Below are 16,732 nucleotides of genomic sequence, written 5' to 3' on the forward strand. Positions count from 1 at the left end.
AGAAGCAACAGTAAACTTTTTTTATGGTTCAAAAGACAGCACTGGTATTTTTGGGTGTCAAATCAGGATCATCTCTAATAGGGAATGGCCCTGCCTTCAGTTGTGCCCCATGAAAATTCACTGGGGTTTTGTGAACATTGGTGTTTGGTAAAGGAAAAGCCTGCTCCAGAGGTTCCCAATCCCCCAAACAACTGGCTGAAGTTCATAGCCTGCAGGCTGGACATGTTTTGGGATGCTTCCTTCAGGGCGGGCCAAACAAGGCACAAAGGCCAAAAGGGACGAGCACCACTCACAGGAAATCCCTCCAGGGCAGGAGGAAGGCAAGTCCCTGAGTTAGACATGATCTGCCATCATTTGTCATTGCTTGTAGCATTCTCCTGATTCACTGTACACATGGAAAGAACAGTTATTTTAAGTCATTTTTCCAGAGAAAGAAATATTTCAATTTTTCAATATTTCATATTTCAATTCTTATTTACCAAAACAAGAGCCAGACAAACTCCATGCTGTATGAAAGTATATTTATTCCAAAGCTAATTTTTTACAGAAAACAATCTCTATGAACAGCAGCACTGCTCATGACAAACTCCAAAAGCCTCCTGGGCTCCAGGGCTTGGGGTGCCAACAGAGCAAGCAAGAATCTCTTCTCAAAGTGTCAGGGAAAGAGGGGGAATGACAGAAAACAGACACATGGCCACTTGGCACAATTTCAGAAACCATACCTGCTCACAAGAAGAGCAAATGTATCAAGACACTTTGCAGGGAGATTAATGCCTGCACAAGAATCTCTCAGAACACCCTGCTCCGTGCAGCCTGCCTGTAAAGGAGCAGCTGCCCCTGTCAGGAGAGAGCTGCATTATTCCTGCAGACAGAAAGCAGGGCTCTTGGTTTTCATCATCTGCTGAACTGCTTCCAAGAGACCCAAGAGGCTGGGATGTTGTGCCAGGGAAGTGCTCCTCTGCAGCCTGTGCATGTCTGGGCCCAGCTGAAGCTCTAAAGGGGTTCCCCTGTTTCCCCCTGCCTCAGCCTCGCGGAGAGATGCTTGCTGATGGCCAGGAGGGGGTTGGCTCTGTACTGGGGATCGCTGATAACCTCTTGAAACCGAGCCACTTCCTCCTCTCTGAGGAAAGAAAAAGAACACACCAGTTCTCTAAGTGCCTCATGTGAAAGGAACTGAGCAGATAAGGACCAACACATAAAGGAGCAGATTTCTGCTGAGACAGTGATCCTGAGTGTAAATCTCAGAGAAAGACAGCACAAGAATAAACCTAATTTAGCCAAGGGCAAAGCTCAAATTGCTGCCAGCTTCATGGGAGCCAGGGACTTTGATCTCATGCCACAGAGACACAAACAATCATGACAGTGTCCAGCATCACTTGGGAATGGCTTTCTTTAGAGCTTTTCCCTAGTAAACCAGAAACAAGAGACTGTGGATCTGGTGAATCACCAGGAATGAAAGTGACTTCAGATTGCACCAGCACATCATCAAATTCTCTTTAGAGAGCCCCTCTACTGACTCTCTTTATTGCTGAACATTGAGCCTTGGTAATCCTACATGCAACACTAGCTGGGCACCATGGGAAGAGCGTGACAGAATTACCTCTGCATGCCTGGTCACAGCTGCTTCCTGGGGAAATGGCCTCATCTCAAAAAGCAAGCAAGCAGGGAGGGACAAGAACAGAGCAGGAGTATAAAAAGCCTGTGAGTTTTCACACAGCCACAGCCACTACAGCATCCTCATCTCCCTCAGACTGCCAGGCTCTCCACAGCCTTGCCAGACAAACACTTGGTAGTGCTCAGCTACTTCCCTCCCCTTCAGTGCTCCTGCCAGAGAAACAGAGAGAGGAGCCAATGCTCCCGAAGCTTGGCTTGGGATATTAAGGTGAGGCTTAGAGAACCTCTCATCCAAACCAATACCTTGGGAAAGAAACCTCAAACCTCCTCCAAACTTTTTCCCCTCCCAAGAAGCACAGACTTGCCAGGCCACCAAAATCAAAGGAAGGCAGAACTGAGTGAGAAAGGCATCCCCAGCACCAACATAGGCTTGTTTCTGACAGAGAAGGTATTCACGGACAGCAGTGCTGCATCTGTAGCCTGACTGTTCAGCCTCAGTTTGAAGCTGAATGGCTCAAAACTGACAGAAATCCAGAAAACACTGCCAGATCACAGAGCCTAGCCCCAGGAGAGCTGTGCTGAGGGAAAATGAAGTTCTTGGTGGCACTACAAACTATTCAACAGATAGGGAATAAGGAGTTGCCAGACTAAATCCAGGAGTTACTTGGACACATTTAAGTTCTCTATCTTTGTTGATATTCAAAAGCCATGTGGACTTGGGTTTTGAGCAACCAGTTCCAGCTGACCCTGCTTGAGCACAGGGGTTCGACCAGGTGACCCCCACGGATCCCTTCCAGACTCAACCATTCTGTGAGGCTCAGCAGGAACTGGACACTGACAAATGGGTACTTACAGGAGCTGATGTTTCTGAGCTTGTTTCATCAAACAGAAGTCTGCTGGTTCTGCCTTTGCTTTTATGTGGCTATGGAGAGAAGAAACAAAACAAGTGAGCATTAGAGCATTAATTTAGCAATGGCTGTGTAGATGGAAAGAGTCCAGGGATTCTGCATCTGCCTTTCCAGAAAGAACAGGTAATTAATTGTCCTGCATGGAAATTCTCCTGAAAGGCAATTATTTCCATAGCCAGGCATTGCAGAGAAATGCAAACTCCTTCCACCCGAGGCTGAGAGAGCAGGAGGCATTACAGGAAAACCAGATCTCTCAGAGCCAGCACTGGTCATTAGCTGTCCATGCCCAGATCCCTTTCTGCTTATCACTGACCTCCAGGTCAAACTGATCCTGTTGCTTAGAGCAAAGATTCCATGGAACCTCCCCTCTCCGCCACACGTGTCACCTCTGCACAGCTCATGTTCCCTCTTGCTGACACTGCAGAGCTCCAGCCTCCACAGCCACCCTGGGAGCACCAGGGATGCTCAGCAAGAGGAGGGAGCTGCCATGTGCAATAATGCAGGATGGTGCACTGTGTGCAGAAGAGGCACAGCAGCAGATACAGATCTGCCACCTCTCCATGCATTCCTCACTCCTGGGCAAAGTCCAAGGAGACCAGAGCTGTAATACCATCCCTCGTGACGCCCGATGCCAAGCAGCAGCAGAGATTTACCACAAAGCCAGCACTAAGCCCCAGCCAGGGACACACAGGAAGCACAGAGATTGCTTTTGGGACTTGTGGTGCACAAGAGGAGCTGCTGGTAGAACTGGACATTAGGGAAAGGAGAAGAAATTTCCATTTTTCAGGATCACGCAGATACAAAAGTTAACAGAAGAAAGAGGCTGGGAAAAGGCTCTGCCTCTGTGGGGAAGCTCCTCCCCAATTTACCCTGAAGCAGAGCCCCAGCACACAGGCCAAGGGGCAGAAAGAGGGCCTGCATCCCACCTCTCTTGGAGCAGGGATCAAGGAGGAATATTCCCATACTGGTGGGTGCTGGGGGCTACGGCCACCCCCACCTGATCTGCCCCAAAGGTCAGGAAACACAACAATTTCTCACCTCCTCTTCAAGACAGCAGGATCTGGTCTCTTGTTACATTGATCTCCACTTCCTACTTCCCTCTCTGGCATGCTACCCTCCATCCTCTTATATTGCCTTTTTCCCCCCCATTCTTCCTTTCTTCTTACTCTCCTTGCCTCACATTCCTCCACTCATTTCTATCACCACCTCTATTCATTAAGTTCCTGCTCATTTTCCTCTCCTTTCCCTCCCTCATTTTCAAAAGCTCAGCACAGGAACAACTTCTGGTCCTAGCTTGCCTGGAATGCTCCTAGAAGCTCAGGAAAATCCTTTCTCAACTGAATGGCAGCCCTTGGTCACCAGAGCAGGGCTTGCCAAATCTGTGTGTGCCACCAAGTCACCATGGCAGTCCCTTCAGAGGTGAGCAGCTCTGCAGAGGGTGACAAAGCCTAAAGGAAAGTTATCCTGGGGTACACTTCCTGCTGGATTTCCCCTCAAAATCACCAGCATGCTGCCTGTTCACTTGGACCCTGTTAGCAGCTCAGCTTCATTACACTTCATTGCCTTCATTCATTATAAAGCAGAATAAAAACCTCCCTGTAATGCGCTTTTACCCTGCAGGAGATCAAATTCCTGGAGAATCTAATCTTTTATTAATACTGCTGACAAATCACCAGAGTATTACCCTTCCTTTCTGTAATGATTCAAATCCTATAAAGGCCTCCTCTGATTATTTCAAACACTCCTCTACAGACATTTGGGAAGCCAGAAGCCAGCAAGGGGAAGAAGAGCCTGTAGCTCCTCCATGCCAGTACCAAGGGGGGGCTGGTTTGGGGTTAGCAGGTCACAGGCAGTGTAGGTGACATCATCCCATGTCAAACTCCCACCTCCACTGTGCCAGCTTGGGCTTCTAAAAGGAGAGGCTTTTGGCAAAGGTCTGGGATAGGGAGAGAGAGAGCTGACAGAGCACAGGGAACAGCCAACTCAGCCATGCTCTTGGCCAAAGTCACACTACAAAACAAAGATTCTGGCCACAGCATAAAGGGCACTGCTCAAAGGCTTGAAGTGCCTCAGTATAAAGCCTGGATGAAGGTCTGGAAGGATGGAATGTCAGGCTGCAACAACACAAGACAAGTTTATCAGGTGAGGTCATGTGCCAGGACATTTGGATGCTCCCAGCCTGTCTCATGCCAAGCCTCATCCAAGCAATATGGTTCCCCTCTCAGCTGTGGGCTCAGAAGACACATTTCATTTTTTTCTCTTGTGTCAAGTGAAGCATGAAAAAAGTTAAAATAGAGCTGCTAATGAGACCCTGTTCTCCTGACCATGGCCTGCAGCTACAAGCTGAGCTGAAGGCCCCTTCACCCTGCAGGAAGAAGGGAAACACATAGCCCATCTCCAAATGGCACATACCTTTTGAGAGGCTTCCTTCCCCTCCCACCTGTGGTCAGGTAGGAGAGCTCAGGCAGGGCTTCCATCAAGGGCTGCATGTCTCCCACCACAGGTGTTGCTTTCCGCTTCGCTTCAGCTTTTTGCTTTTGCTTGGCCATCTTTACACTTTCTATTTCTGCATCAGAAACAAGGCATTACTGCAAGAAGGGAAAACACCTGCAGGAGATAACCCTTGAGCTAACAAATTCATAAGTTGTTTTACCATTTACAACAGGCCAGAGATGATTGAAACCAGAGAAAAAAAATGAACAAAATGCAGCTGGGTCATTCCCTCCATTAATGCATTTGCTTGTAACTATATACATCCCTTCTGACATTGCAATGGGAAGTGAAATTCCCAGATTCTGTCTGTTTCCATCCCTTACACTGTTCATTGCTCACAGCAAAACAGCACAGGAGTCCTGGTATGGCAAAAACCACATAGACCTTGCATGGAACCGGGAAACAAGAGGGGAAGGGACAACACAAATACAGTAAACTCCAAATCTGGCCTTAAATAGGCACAGCCCCCTCTCTGTGTTGCTGTTGGGACCAAACAACAGTCTCCTAGCACAGGCAGGAAAGATGGACTAAATGTCAGTTGTTTACTTAGTTTGAAGAGAGTCAAGGCTCCACCTCAATGACTCATTGTGGAGTGCAAGCAGGCAGATGCTGGATAAACTGGACCCTCGGAAAAGCACTGCACCAAGTGGCAGATGCACATGGCTTTTCTCAGGACCATGTTTCCTTGTACTCCAGCAGCAGCTCTGACAAGGGTGTGGGCACAGAAAGCTCCACAAATGTTACATCTGTCTCCCTTTTTCTCTTAGGAGGTTTTATAAAAGCCACAGGCTTCTGCCTCAGTCCCTGAGGCTCCCTGATGTGACAGTAAGTCTCACAGCTGCTCATGCTTCTCAAAGCCAGCAGTTTCCAGGGTGTGCACCAGCAGAATATGTCCTTTAGGACAGCCCCCAAAGCCCAGCACTGCTACAGGCCTCCAGCTGAACTCCAAGATGCCCCACCTGACCCACAAGTCCCTTGGACAACCGCAAGGATGCACCTCAGTGCTGAGCTACAAACTCCTTGTGTGGACATGACAGTGTGCCAGAAGCCATGGGGCTGAGCTGGTGACACAGGGAGGCCAACAGCTCCCAAGGCAGCATGGCCACAGAAGCCAGAAGTATTTTTGGTGGGAGCACAAAAGCAGCCAGTCCCACTTACAGACCACAATCCTGGGTCTAATCCTGCTCCCACAGTCAAGGAAGCAGAACTCAAATTCAGTGGCTGCTCCTTTGCTAGCTTGGCCTTGCTTGTTCTCCAACTCAGCTGAGTCGAAGAGCAACAGTTTTTCATGAACTGCAGTTCTGCTGCACATGGATGTTTGTGACAAATCAGGATTGGAAACACTTCTCCTCACAGCAATCCCTGCCAAGAACACAGCTTTCTGTTCTGCATTACTTCTTTTTTTGGTCTGGCTTTATGAAGCTGACTACTTCAGTGCTTTCATAAACAGTATGTGCTGAAAATTTTCAGACACCTGATTCTGCACAAACATCCCAAATTCTTTTCCTATGAAGTCTTGTTCATCTGAGGAGCCATGCAATATATGTATTTTTAAATGTGCATACTTCTAATGTCTGAAGCATTACATAAGTTTTTTCCCCCTCTCTAGTCTCTCCTAAGATTACTTATTGGAATGGAAGAAAGTTTTGCATTTGCACTACTGGGCTGATCTTTGGTTCCCAGGGTCTTGGCATCCAGTGTCACTAAAGCAGCCCTGGGACAAGAAGAAACAACAAACTCAGATTTAGGAAAACATATGTAGTGATAACTTCAGCAGTCCAAGCTGGCTTCTCTTTTGGGGGACGAAAAGCTCTTTCTCCACAAAGAACTGGCTGAGCTTTTAGGTACTTCTGTGCCTGTAAAGCACTTCTAACATCCAATATCTCCCTAAGACAGGTAATTTAGCCTGGAGTGTACTGTCTTGGTGTTCTCCTCAAAGTCTCTGCATTTCACTTGCATTCCCTCATCTTAGTAATTTCAGAGCCAAGAGAAAGAGGCCACAGCAGGGCCAAAATAGCACACATGATCTTGGGAAAGACTGATGCTACAAAGGCATCAGGAGGGCTGGATTAAGACTACGAAGAGATCCCGCTCCTGGGCTTTTCCAAAGCAGCTGAATTTGACTAGCACAGCCATCTGTGTTCTGTGTCCAAGCAGGATGTCCAGGCACTCAACAGCTCTTGGCTGGTTGTTTGGGAGGAGGCTTCTTTCACACTCATGTGTGTAAAATTTATACCTCTTCATCTAAGAAGAGCCAGGCACACCTTCAGTGCAACTGGTGAAATCAAAGATTAATGAGCTTGGGCTCAGAGCTCAGGCACAGAGATCATTTGGTGTAGCAGAAAGCCACATCTCTTTGCCCCAAAAATAGTCTGTGTCCAACTCTGTTGGGCAAGAAGGTTTTAGGAGAAAAGCCTGTCCCAAGAACAGCTTCAGGTAACACAAGAAACCCCTCTGCCACACTGGGTACAACTGCACAGTCCCCTACTATGCTAAGACACTCAAAGCAAAAATAGGAAAAGAGAAACATTTCTGCCATGGGCTGGGCTTGTTTAGCTCATACTTCACTGCCTCGAGAAAGGCCAGACTGTCTGGTAAGTGAGTTCACTGACCTGTAGCATGTGGGAAAGAGCAGTAACACAGCCAGCAGTGTCTAGAGTTCTCCCCTGCTGAGGGGGCAGGAGAGCTCACTGCAGGGCCTCACCACAGAGGTCTGGGATTAGCTGGTGGCAGCGTGGAGCTCAGCTCCAGCCTGTCCTGCCATCTCCACAGCTCCTGGGTGAGGAGGAGCTCCACTAGACGACTACTCACATCTGTACCAGAGTTTTAAAAGATAGAAAAATATGCTAAACTTACATGGGCACAGTGCCCTTCTGGATAAACAAAGGGTTTATGTAGTCACATATATTACACATGGTAAAAAATCAAAAGCAGAACTGGGGCAATGACTAAGTCTTGGTGCTAAACACTGAGAAACAATACTGGAACTTTTATGCCAGTGCTGGGGAGGGATAAAGATTTCTGAGATGCATTCAGCATCTTCCAGCACTGTCACCCAAACCCAGAGTACAGAGATCCATCAGAACTATGCTCTGTGATTCCATGTCACAGGAATACTCACTCTGCAGCCATCTTTCCTTCCTCAGCTTTATCTTCTCTTTTTTAGAAAGTACTGTTTTTTCTTCCAAACCTAGAAGAGAAGAGACATGAGATGGAGCCTGGTTCCTGCATAACAGATTCTGTTCAACCCTTGAAACTTTTGAACTTGCCAGGCAGGCTGCAGGCAGATCCAGAGGCTACCCTGTACCCCAACTTTTAGCCAAACAAATAAAATCTGCCTTGCTCTGAGTTAAAAAAACAAGAAACAAATATGCAGATCAGATAATCAGCATAGGATCACAGAATGGTATGGATTGGAAAGGACCTCAAAGCTCTTCCCATTTCAAACTCCCCTGCTGTGGACCCTGGAATAGCTTGTTCCAAGCCCAGTTCAACCTGGCCTTGGACACTTCCAGGGATGGGGCAGCCACAGCTTCTCTGGGGAAGCTGTGCCAGGGCCTCATCACCCTCGCAAGGAGAAATTTCTGAAATATATCCAGGGCAGACCCAAGGAGCAGCTGGTCACTAGCAGCTTGTAAAATGGACTAGTACCTACTATTTACCAAATTCAGTATTTGGAAAGCAGCTGCTGAGCACTGATATCCAATATAAAGTAAAATACCATCACAAATATTTTTACTGGAGATCTGTTGCAAGTACTATAAAATTATCTTATCTCACATGTTTAAAACAAAATTGACTTTAGCCAACTTTTCTCCTGAAATATGCTGGAAACACCAGAATTCCAATAGAGTAACAAGCTCCCTAGAGATCACGCCATTCACGTTAGCTTATTCTTGAGTCTGGGGAAGAAAAAGTACTCCTTTTTTCCCCTCCCAAAAAAAGGAATTCAATACAATTAACAACTCACTAAGGATAACTTCTCTGAAGCTACAGATCCTTTAGGATGATTTAAACAAAAGCATCCTTTAGTAATTTCTTAAGAACAGAACAAACCTGCTGGGCTTAAGGCGACCTTCCCATAAAACCAACAATCACCACCTTGTTTGAGTTTCTAAGACAGGGAGAATGAAGCTGGAGCTTCCACAACCTCATTTCCCAGAAAAATCAATTCCCAAAAAGCACTTACTAAAACCACATTTGTTGTGGTATCAAAACAGATGCTGAAAGAATAAATTGCATGATCCAATAACCAACTCTGAGTTACGCCCACCCCCGATCACCCCACATTTCTGTGGTTTCAGGGGAAAAAAGGATGAATTATAGTCAATTATCACACACATATTATTATTATTATTACTATGGAATAATTATCCCAGCCCAATGATCTGCAGAAGGCTGCCTGCACAGAACACCACAGCTGCTCCAGCCTGCCCAAATTTCAGCCATGGCAATGCTGGGAAGATCTGCCCCTCATATGGAAACACATTCATGACTTCACTGGAAAAACATCGCCTGGCAGAATTTGTTAATGAAAATAAAAAGGCCCAACTCAGCCAGCTGGCCAACTCTAGTAATAACAGCAATTCAGGTTTTGGTTGGTATTTTTTTCCCCAAAACAGTAGTGGAATATTTAAGGAAACACAAAGCTGTTTTCCTGGCAGGAAGCCAACCTTGCTGCTGGCTGGGAGGGGGGAAGGTGGCCACAGATAACCAGAGGGTGCCTGAGGGAAAGGAGCTGCATCCCTCCTCTGCCAGCAGCCAGTTCCTGCCCTTTTCCATCACTTGGCTCCCTAGACACTCCAATTTCCATATCCCAGCCTGCCCTCAGAAGGCTGTTCAGCTGCTTGAAGGTGGAAAGTTGTGTTTGGCAGCTTCCAGTTGTGAAGTCAAGTTCCAAAACCGCTGGAAAGCCACTGGAGGACAGTGAAGGCAGAATTTAGCTAGTTAATTAACAGCACAGACTGTCCCCAAGGTAGCCTTTTATTTTTATTTAGCTTGCAAGCACCTCTGAGATCAAGCCAAACCACAGTTCCATTTTAATTATTTTCCTGTGAAATCAGAAGGGTTTGAATCCCCCTCTCCAGCCCATTCCACAAGTAATTTAAGAACACTTGCCTTTGAAACCCTATGCATGGAGGAAAGGGGAGGAAACCCCATTACACTAGCTAAGGGAAAGGTGAGCAAATCCCATCACATTACCTAAGGATAATTTCCACACTGTAAACTTGACAAATATTTGTTTCAGCAAGAACATGTTTTTTCTTTCATCCTTCTATCTGTGCAGTACAAGGCATGCCAGATACAAACAGGTTAAAAAAAACCACAATATCTTTTTGCCACCTACATCAAGCATTTGGTACTACTCCTGGCAATCCTCAGGATACTGCTTTCATGACAGAAGCAGATTTTTGAGGATGGCCTCCTTAATTTCAGAAATCCTGAGGGTTTTTTGGTAAAAGACTCAGACTAAAAATAAAAATAGAAAAAATATATATACATTTATATATAAGTGTGTCTGCATGTATATACATATATATATATGACTATTTTTCATAAAGAACTTCTTAGACTAAATATATCTATAAATTCTACCTTAGAAATCCCCATTTTATCCTTTCTAGGCATTCAGAAAGAAGCTGGAGTGAGTTAAAGCTGTAACACTACAGGCTTCCCCTGCCCCAAGATCCCACTATTTAATTTTGGCTCCACAGCCAAGGGGGTTTGACAGTTCCAGGAAACTACATGACTTGGAGCATTTGGCCATTACCAGAAATATTCAATAAACCTGTGAAATGCCACATGGACAGAGGAGGGTCCTTCAGCACCAGGCATTTGCAAAGCTCCTCCTGGGCTATGAGACATTAAGAAACAACATGTAACATTAATTAATATTCCAAAACCCCAATGATACATAACAGTAAAGCTGTTGCTGCTCAAACATAGTATTTTGGCAAACTGAAGTTAAATAACAACAGATGTTTTAATTTTAGCCTCAGTTGTGTAACAGCAAGAATGAGCATATGCCTACAGCTGTGGGATGAGTTAATGAAGGAAGTCAGACTACATCCAAAAGCAGAATATTGGGTGTGGTTTGGGGGTTGTTTTTTTAAATTACATAGTGTCACTTGTAAATTGTGCACTGCTCTTGTCCAATAAAGAGCCTGGGAAATGGTAAGGACAGTCTCCTGGGGCACACGCAACAGTGCTGTGACCTGGCAGCTGTCACTGCACAACCCCTGAAGGTGTTCTGATTCCTCTAGGAACAGAGCTGTGGGACAACACGAGCCAGGCAAAAAGCCAGCCAAGATGTCCTCTGGCAGAGAGGATGCTCCACAGCTCCCTGCCCTCATCCCACCAACAGCTCCCAATCCGTGACCTCCAGCTCCAGTGCTCCCAAAAGCACTGGTGCACAAGGGTCACGAGTGTGACCACGGCTTGGGGGTGGCAAGGACCGTGGCAGGGGGCTGTATCCAAGCTCTTTGTCCTCTAGCTGTCAGGGGAGCCCCCAGGGACAGCTTGGTACCTGTATGTATGGGGCACAGAAAACACATTTGGGTTTTGCCCAGTCCGAGCCCTGCCACACCCTGAGCAGGCTTGGGATCCAGTGTTGGAAAAGGTGCCAGCTCCTGCTGGGGCAGGGCAGGCCTCTCCATAGATACAGCATTTGCTTTTCATGATCTAAAAACGAGCTACATGATTTTTGTTCACACTTAATAATTACACCAGGTGTTAGGAGAAAAGCCTGATGCTCTTCCTGCCCCAACGTGGAAGGTGTGAGAAATGACCCTCACCCTTAAAATTTAAAACAGGCTTATTCAACCTTAACAAAAATGACAACAAAAGACTGAAAAAGGAAAAATCACAGTGCTGGGAGCCCCCCCTCACCATGACTACCAGCCACATGGCTCCTCTATGAAATAAATGCTCTGCCTTTTATATCTTTAGTTCCTCTGAAAGTTTTGTCAGTCAACTCTTTCTCTGCCATCCAATGATGGAGACTACTTTTTATATCTTGACTGGAGGTCAGGTGTTGTTATGTTACCTCCTGGTAACAAGCCAGCCTCCTCTAAATGTCTTGACTACCAAGGCTATTCCAAGGGAGGGAAGGAAAGAGGACTATGGAATGACATACTACAATAACATCACTATACATCTATATAATATCTATCTCTTAATTGTGAGAGCCAACTATTACATTACTCATCTACAACAAAGGCTTCCTACTCAAAGTGGGATCTGCATTCTCTGCCCCCTCAGATGCCCTGGTTATATGAAGCACAGCCTACTTCCAAGCCTGGCTTCCCACTGGAACCCCAGAGCAGCAGTGCAGCTCATGTCCTCACACCAAGGTCATGGCTCTGTCAGGCCTGGTAAACATCCCCAGGCTCCAAGCAGCCCCAGCAAGGGCACAAGGCCTCCCAGGGCAGCCCAGCTCAGCCTCAGCTCACAGGGGCACACAAATGATGTTCCATTAGAGGGGGGAGTACATCCCCTCAGGAGGTGACTGGGAAGTCACAATGTGCACAGCAGGCTGTGAAAGGCGACCTCAGAGACAAAGGCTGTCCTTACACACGGTGTCTAAAGTGCTGCTGGCACACTCAGCCCCTTCCACAAGGTAAAAGCACCTCCTTCTCCTTCTCTGCCCAAGGCCTTGTCCATTTTAGGTCCTCCTCCTGCATGTTCTCAGCAGCTCTCCCCAGAAGAGAGGCTGCCCTTCAAAGGCTCAGTCTCAGACAGGCACACAGAGGATGCTCAAGGTGGCCCAGTGTGTCACTGCTCCTAAAGCCACTTGTGCAGCTGCAGGTTATTTTTATAACCAAAGCTGAAATGCCACAGGGAACCCGGATTTCTGAGCCAGGACTGCGGAATGCCTTGTCTAAGACAGGAGCTTGGTATTGCTATTTCAGGCTCAGGGAATCAAAGAAATCATAGAATGGTCTGGGCTAGAAGGGACCTTAAAGACTAACTCATCACAAACCCCTGCCATGGGGAAAAGAAAAATGAAGAAAGGAAGGGGAAAAAAAGGACAGGTCTCAGTACTCCCTGACATGGAAAACTTCAAAGTCCACAAAACAAATGCAGAAAGGCTCACCCACAGATAGGTGCCCTGGGAAACACATGCCATGTCAGGGACTTTCCAAGACCAGGTGTGATCTTCAAGAAACAGAGATTTCCAGCTTTGGGAGAATGAGTCTGCTTACAAGAAAAGACATTTTAACCCCTCCACACCCTTTTCCATGTATATGCAACAAGGGTGTGTGTGCTTTTCTTCCAGTCTGTGTGCATTTCTTCCAATGAAAGAGTTCTCCAAAAGTATCATAAATTACACAGTGCAAATATTCTTATTTGTCAAGGAATGGTATGGCAAAAAGTTGACTTTTTCCTTGCTATCACTGGCATATATTTCCTCTCTGTGCAGCCCCAAAAACAATTTAAATACCTGTGATCACAGTGAATTTAATTTTATGCCCAGCAGCTCTCAGCAAGCTCTGCTGCAGCTTCCAGACTTACAAAAGGTCACTCAACCACAAGAGCAGCAGAGGCTACAGCATCAATGCACCAGCCCTGGAAGCATTCAAAAGGTGTGTGGATGTGGCACTTGGGGACATGGCTCAGGAGCACACCTGGCAGTGCAGGGGGAACGGTGGGATTCAGTCTTAAAGAGCTTTCCTAACCTTAACAATTCAACAATTGCATGAATGGCAAAGCCTTCTTGCAGTCAAGCTGGTACAGGGAGCTGTAGGTCTGCAGCAGCCTCAGATTTTCCACAGTCAGCCAAGAAACCTGACCATTCCAACATCCTGCCTGAACACTGTGAGCAGAGAAACCCCACCAGAGGCTTCTGAGGGCAACTTCAAGGCCCTAGCCCCATCAAGAGAGGAGAAGCAACCATCTTTCCTTTGCTTCCACCACCCCTTATATAAGCCCAAGAGAAACACCTCCAAGAAGTGCAGACAGTGGAGCTGAGGCCAAATGCTGCTTCACGCAGCACAAGGGAAGCCTGGACCCTTCCTCATCCAGAGGAAACAACCCTGACTGGCTCAAGGTATTCCTGAAGAACAAAAGTTGGTGAGCTTGTACAGGGGCATTAAGCATTGCCATCCAGTAAAGCAGCTTCCTCTGCTGCAATTCAGGGGAAGATGTAGGAATACATATATACAAGGATATATATCAGACTCTTGGGGGAAAGCTTCCCTGGGAGCACAGGCAATCCTCACTTCCCCAAAGAGCAGCCTTCCCAAAGGTGCAGCACCCAGCCCTGGCAGAAGTTTTGCAGATAAGCAACACATGACCCTCCTTGGCATGACACACACTATACCTGCTTCCCTGCTCCTGCAGGTCTGACAGCATCTGGAGTGCCTCTGTCCCACATCTGGATGTGTGAGGCCACATCTGGAGTGATGGGTCCCCTCCTGGGCTCCCCAGGACAAGGGAGACACACACTTGGGGGAGTTAATCCAGGCAAGGGCCACTAAGATGATTAAGGAACTGGAGTGTCTTTTACTTGAGGAGAGGCTGAGACAGCTGGAAAAGAGGCCTCAAAGGAAATCCTATAAATGCGCATAATACCTGATGGAAAGGAAGAGGAGGAGGGAGACAGACTATTCCCAATGGTGCCAGTGACAAGAGACAAGGAGCACACAGTGAACCACTTGTTTTTGGGATATTTTTTGTGATTTTTTAAACTGTCAGGAGGTTATGGAGCCCCCAGGTCTCCACCCGTGGAAATATTCAAAACCTGACTAGACACAGTCCTAAACAACCTGCTTTATCTGATCAAAGTGGACCACCAAAGTAGACTCCAGTGAGTCCGCAGCACAATTTGGACAGTTGGCAAGAGTCCTCTCAGAGAGGATAAAAATGTGTATTTTAGCAACAGAGATACACACACCATAGCTATTTGTGTGAATGTTGCAGTTTCAATAAAGGGCAGTGGGAAGAACAGAACACCATTTCTATAAAAGCTTGAACAGCAACCAATCTCTGGAATGAGATTTATTCTGAGACCAGGAGTAATTCATGTTTACCAATGGGTAAATTCTCTCCTTAGGGCTTACTGAGGGAGGCAGAATACCGAAACATTACCATGCTTCTTGACAATGCCTTGCAGGCCTGCATTTGAAAGAGATTTCTCCCAAAATATCTTTTCCTTTCCTGCTAATAAGATTACCTTTGACTATCCTGTCCTTTGAGAAGCTTTAAAAATCAGTAGTTCAGTATCTCTGCAGTATTACACAGTGAAAGATCTAGATCTGAAATAGTTACACTACTGGATTTTATCTGGTGCTTCTTATTTATCCAGAAAGCAAGAACAGTTTACCTTCATTTCCTTGTCTTTTAACTGCATATTAGCTAGTAGACAATTAAACTGGCATTTCCTAGGGAAGTTTTCCATCTCCAGCCACTGGTTCCTATAACCCCTCTCGTACTGTTTTTGGCTCCTGGTGTTTCTTTTACCTATGCCTTCACATATGCTCTTTCAGCACCTTAGGGGAGGCAGCTCTGCTCAGCTGTACTTGTTATTACATTCCCAGTGGAGGGATTCAGTGGAGACACTGCATTTTATCACAGAATTATTTGGGTTGGAAGGGCCCTTAAAGATCATCTAGCTCCAACCACGCCTGCCTCAGGCTGCATTTTATGCTGCATTTCCCCTCAAAGCCAAAGCAGTGGCCTGATGGGGAAAGGTGAGAGAGCAGACAAAAACAGGGAAGAGAGGGAAACAAAATAAGGATTTAAAGATGCTCAGAGGACAGAGGGACAAAAGCACAGAGGGACAGACTTCCAAGGCAGACAGACAAATATGTCACTGTCAGCTGCCACTGCAGCACTGGCAGCAGACCAGCTGCACACAGGAGGAGGTATGAGATATCACCCAGAATGAGTTGTGGAGTTGTTTCTGTTTCTCAGGGATTACAGAGAACACCAGGATCTGTCAGTGCAGAGCCCCACCGTCCCCCCACTCCTACACACAATACATTCCATGGATTCATTTGTTTGTTTGTAGAAGTACCCAGTTTTCCTCATTTCTTGGAGCCGGGTTTAGCATTCAAAGCCACCTTCCTGGGAAAAACAGGCCATGGAGGGATTCAGACAGATTGCATCATCTGGAATTGTTTCTTTAACTGAAATGAGGAAGGACAGGCAACCAGACCGTGTTCACTGTGCAACTTGGTGAAACAAGTGCCTGCAGGAACCACTCCCTTCATCATCTGACAAGGCAGGGATGCAGCCAGTACCAAGAGCTACAGCTGGACCTTTCCTCAGATGGAGGTGGAAAAAAGAGAGGCAGGAGGAACCCCAGGGCTCAGCCCTTCCATCCTGCTAAGCCAAGACAGTGCACGCTTTACCTGATGGCAAGTGCTGGGAAAAGAAGAAACACTAAAAAAAACAAATAAAATAATACAGCATTGGCAGCTGGTCAAAGGAAGGGATTGTCCCACCCTGCTTGGCACTGCTGTGGCCTCGAGTCCTGTGTGCAGTTTTGGGCACCACAACACAAAAAAAGACATCAAACTGATAAGAGAGCTTCCAAAGAGGGATCACAAGGATGGGAAAGGGTCTGGAGGGGAAGCCTTGTGAGGAGGGGCTCAGGTCACTTTGTTCAGCCTGGCAAGACCGAGGGGAGACTTCACTGTGGTCTTCAACATGCTCCTGAGGGCAAGCAGAGGGGCAGACACTCACCTCTTCACTCTTGTGACCAGTGACAGGAC

General features: G+C 46.7%; 1 protein-coding gene across 1 annotated transcript in view; it reads right to left on the minus strand.

Moving 5' to 3' along the window:
• Window positions 1–517: 517 nt before the first annotated feature.
• The window catches only part of SLX9 (SLX9 ribosome biogenesis factor), a 40,494-nt gene continuing 24,279 nt past the window's right edge, over window positions 518–16,732 (minus strand). The window contains exons 3-6 of the mRNA XM_084209100.1: window positions 8,137–8,205; window positions 4,935–5,088; window positions 2,468–2,536; window positions 518–1,120 (exon numbers count right to left, since the gene is read on the minus strand). Of these exons, the coding sequence (XP_084065226.1) occupies window positions 994–1,120; window positions 2,468–2,536; window positions 4,935–5,088; window positions 8,137–8,205 (419 nt within the window). The 3' untranslated portion in view covers window positions 518–993. The remainder of the gene's footprint in view (window positions 1,121–2,467; window positions 2,537–4,934; window positions 5,089–8,136; window positions 8,206–16,732) is intronic.

This window comes from Fringilla coelebs (assembly GCF_963513975.1).
Source record: "Fringilla coelebs genome assembly, chromosome: 7".
Classification (NCBI taxonomy): Eukaryota; Metazoa; Chordata; class Aves; order Passeriformes; family Fringillidae; genus Fringilla; species Fringilla coelebs.